General features: G+C 40.2%; 1 protein-coding gene across 1 annotated transcript in view; it reads left to right on the top strand.

Annotated features, from left to right (window-relative positions):
* LOC105807970 (splicing factor 3B subunit 3-like) overlaps positions 1–4473 on the top strand; it is a 42380-nt gene that overhangs the window by 33353 nt on the left and 4554 nt on the right. The window contains exon 4 of the mRNA XM_012641510.1: positions 1106–1178. Within this exon, the coding sequence (XP_012496964.1) occupies positions 1106–1178 (73 nt within the window). The remainder of the gene's footprint in view (positions 1–1105; positions 1179–4473) is intronic.

Here is a 4473-nt window from a genome sequence, read left to right as displayed (position 1 = left end):
ATGCATTAATAAAATTTGTGTATAGTGTAAGAGATTAAGAATCATCATTAAGAGTCATCATTTTTTAGTTTCCTGCCACCTCACCCCTTCAAATCTGTAAACAAATCTTTGTTGTTTATAAAAATATTTTTAAATTATTGAACATTGCGTTGTTCCTATAAGTCTGTTGGACCTTATTCTCTGGCCAGATTATGGTCTCGGCTGAGCAGGGTGACTGTCAGTTTTATATTTGGTGTAGAGTGTAGCATACTTGACATACTTTATTAATGCTAATGTTCTTAGGTCTTCCTGTTATTGTTACGTCCATAAACTAAGAAAAGGGTAATGTCTTCCTTGAATAAACTTGAGTTCTTTCTATAAAATGTGGTTACATGCTATGATATAGTAAGTGGTTTAATTTATTGTCTCTAAATAATGTAAGTACATTAATAATCTTTATTTTAGATTGGTTCAATATTTACCAAAAAATTGCAAGAATTCAATTCAGAGAGTTCACATATAACCCACATGTAGTTTCTCCTTCTAGATCATTTTGTATTCATCTTAAGATACTTTATTTGCTCTCAGGTTTGAAAACCTATAGATCATTTAGAGGATTATTGACTCTGACCATAAGGAACCTAAAAATCTAATAGTAAAAAGACAAAATAATTATTTCCGTGCGAGGTGGCAATTAACTTTTGTGATTGCTTATAGGAGGCAGAAATGACTGCCAGCCAAGGGAATGTTTTTCTTAAAGGATGTATAACAGCATTCGAATTGGTCCAGATGGGATTTGGCTTTATGGGACCCTAATTTGGATGGCTTATTACATTCCCCGGGGTTACTGCTGTTTCTGAGGAGGATGCAGGCTTGATGTACCCAAATGAAGGGTGTGGTTTTGTCTGTAACACCTGTACCCTCCCATGGACATTCCATGACTTTTGCTAAAGTTTGACATGGGGACAGCCAGTACCTCTGTTTTGGCTCTTAGGTTCTTCACTAGATGGTTTCATCTTTTAAATCCAGCATATAGTATGAACACTGCCTTTGAGACCTTACTGTCTAGTGTAGCTGTAAGCAGGTAGCTGAGTTGCACACTCACTGGATCCTCCTGTCCTGTCAGGTGTCGGAAATGGCTGTTTCTGAGCTACCCGGTAACCCCAATGCCGTCTGGACAGTGCGTCGACACATTGAAGGTAAGCAGCCCTTTCCCACTAGTCAAATGAGGGTCTGGGTACCATTGCCATAAGAAGGCTTAAGAGGCTGCATTCCTAATACTTCTTCTTCACTTCATCTAGCACCGTACACCAGAAACATTTCTGGCCCAGCACCATGTTTTTGAGGCTCTTCCAATTAGGATGCCTTCACCTACTACTACTTTTTGTGCAAGTGGGTAAGGGGACATAGGGTGGCTGTTCTTATTTCAGTATGTAAAGAAACATTTCAGTATCCTAGCGCTGTCAAGTGTAATGTTCTTTGACCTTATATTTATAAACTGGTTCTGTCTGTATGAGAGGTATGGTGTGAGGGAATATTGTTGCTTTTTCATTTTTCTTCAGCTGTGTGCCCAAACCATGATGAAGTTCAAGATGGTGTTCTAGGAATTCAGAGATTTGGTAAAGCTTGTTAATTAGTCAGTCCTACTTGTGCTTAACAAAAGCAGAGATTGATTGAGTGGAATCAGAATTTTAGAGTGAGTGGACAAGAAGGGATAGAGAAGGAAGAGGAGGGAGTCTGAGTTCCTGGATAAAAATGGTCACGTCATTGTAAAACTTTGAAAGTGACGTGAGAATTTAGAGTAATGCGGTAGCAGGGAAGTCCAGTGACAATTAAATTGTGATCCCATAAAATAAATGCAGTATTTTTTTCCCTTCGATCATTTTGGGGTTGTAGGTCATTTCTGTTCCTAGACCTCCTTTTCCTCTTGTTCCCTTGGGAATGTGGGACTGGTGAGTAAGATCATCCTGATTGGCAGACAAGGCTTTTTTTTTTTTTTTTTTTTAAAGAAAACAGCTGTAATTTTTCCCGATATTTAGACGTTCTGGTTGTATGGAACAAGTTTAAGGGAGCTGGGAAATGTGTAGGAGGAAAACCTTTGCTATATTGTAAAACCTCTGTTAGTAGAATGTGCATTTTTGTGGATTTTCATTGTAGGCATTGGAGTTAAATCTGAATTAAGTAGAAGGGAAAAAATGAGTAGGAAATTGGTAGGCTTATTTGAGCCGAAAAGATAATTACTAGATAATCAGGTTTGTATGTAATAATCTATATAAAGAAGCTGGTCAGTGTTATGACTCGGTTGACGTTTGACTTGGTGGCTTATTGATACTATGGCTCCTGAAAACATTGCCTAGACTGTTTGAATTAGAAAGGTGCTTTGAGATAAACTAGTATGCTCCCTCTTTTTTTCTTTTAACTTTTTAAAACAAACTTTTCATTTTGATACAGATTTAGGTTTACAGAAAAGTCACCCATCACTTTTATAAAGGAGGCAGAAAGTTACAGGGGTTAACTTTCAAGATAGCCCATCTAGGTAATAGGGACAGTTTCCCTGTCTCCTGAATCCCGATCCAGTGCCCATTTGGACCAACACTGCAGTCAAAGTCTGTGGGTCTTGCTGGTTTCTTTCAGGATAAGTTCTGTGCTTTCATTGTGCAGTCATTTTGAAGGCCCACCATGTACTCAGAGGAATTAACATAGAATCCCTGTCTCAGAGCACATGCCATCTAAAAAAGAAGACAAGTACACAAAACTTGTGTTTTCTGATGTGGCGAACAGCACAAGCATGTTGCCAGGAGGGGTTAAAGGAGAGGGAGTGGGCATGTGTTTGAGCATCAGGGAAGGCTCTTGGGAGAGAAGCATTTGCTAAATTAGTGATAGGCAGTATGTCACATGATGGAACTTGCAGCTGACAATTTTTCTCCATTACTAAATGTCAAAATCTAGGAAAGGACTGCATCCTGGTAGATTTTACTCTTTAGATACTATACTTTGGGCAGTCACCCACAAAAATAGGTCAGGTTCTCTCTGTTCATACTCTTGTCAGATACCCCAAGTTACTTTTAAGTGAACATTCCTTCTGTCCACACATGGTGCAGTCTTCCAGGCAAATACTAACCTTGGCTGGTACTTGGTGATGCATACTACCAATACCAAGCCTTTTTTTCTCTTCCACAGGTGGCTGGTGAAGGTGCTGATCACCACAGGTGTGTACCTACTGCTAGGGTCTTTTGTGGGGTCTTATAGTTTACCCATGGAGAGGGACCTGCACAAAATATTGAGGCTGCCCTGATGGTGTCTCTCAGAGGGTAACTTTGCACTTTTATGTCAGTGTGCATCATAGTGATACAGAACCATCTGCCTGTTCATCAGGTGGTCTGAGGCAGGGATCAGCTTCTCTACTTTCTCCCACAGAATTTGTAAAATATGACTAATTTTTCTTCTTTTTCACTAAGCTGAAAGAGCCTGTAGCTAGCAAACCTTAGCTTCATATTCTCCCTTGGAGTTGTACATTCCAGGTGTACTGGCTGAAAGATCAGAACCTGGGGGGACCTTTTGAGTATATTCAGGACTTTGCTGAAGCAAGAGAAGCATCAGGTACTCTGACTATAAAGTGAATGAGAGTGAGATATTGGAAGTTTTAATCATCTGGATGGTCGCTCCCTTTACCGTTTGAAGCAAACTGATTATTGAGCCTTAGATCCTAAGGCAAGGGAAGTAGAAGAGTAAAGCATTCCCCTCTCTGGGGTGCTTCAGCAGTGCCCAGACAGATAGCAGCTATGTTTTTCTGAGACCTAACGATGCATTCTCATACCTTAATGGATTCTTCACTGGGTATGATGTAATGTTCCTTCATGTGAGACTTGCAACCCCTAGAAAAGGGCAATATGGATAGTTATAGTTTCTTGTCATTTACTGTGACTGAAGCTTGGCTTTGTTCCAAACTCTAACTTTTAACCTGTAATCGCCCTAGGACATAAGAGTAACCTGCTGCAGGTCTTTCTTGCTGTAGAATGGAAGGGGTAGAAGTTACAGTGTGCTTGATATTCACAGGGTAATGGATATTTTGAGGAAATCTGTAATGTAAAGGAACTTTCAGACCTCAGTCATTGCTCTCACACCTATTGAATTGTCTAGTAATTCAATTTAAGTCCACTGAGCATCTCTTTTCTTTTATATCTGAGCATTCTGGGGCCTTGGTCCAATGGAAGATAAAGACCCAGGCACTCCTCCTTCATTCCTCCCTGCCCCCATTATCTTTCATGTAAGTCAAAAGGTATAGATCTGTTTTCTAGAAGCTGCCTTTTTCCCTTGACTGAAGAAAGAGGCTGGAAATCTGGCCGGTTAGAGCCTTTTGTTGTTTGGCTTTTTAATTTGTTCTGACGCAGCTTTTAAGGTGTAGGATTTCAGTAATAAGAACATTGGAGGCTGGGCGCGGTGGCTCACGCCTGTAATCCTAGCACTCTGGGAGGCCTAGGCGGGCGGATTGTT

Source organism: Propithecus coquereli, unplaced genomic scaffold (genome assembly GCF_000956105.1).
Source record: "Propithecus coquereli isolate 6110/MARCELLA unplaced genomic scaffold, Pcoq_1.0 Scaffold165, whole genome shotgun sequence".
NCBI lineage: Eukaryota > Metazoa > Chordata > Mammalia > Primates > Indriidae > Propithecus > Propithecus coquereli.
This window is presented reverse-complemented; position numbering and strand designations above follow the sequence as displayed.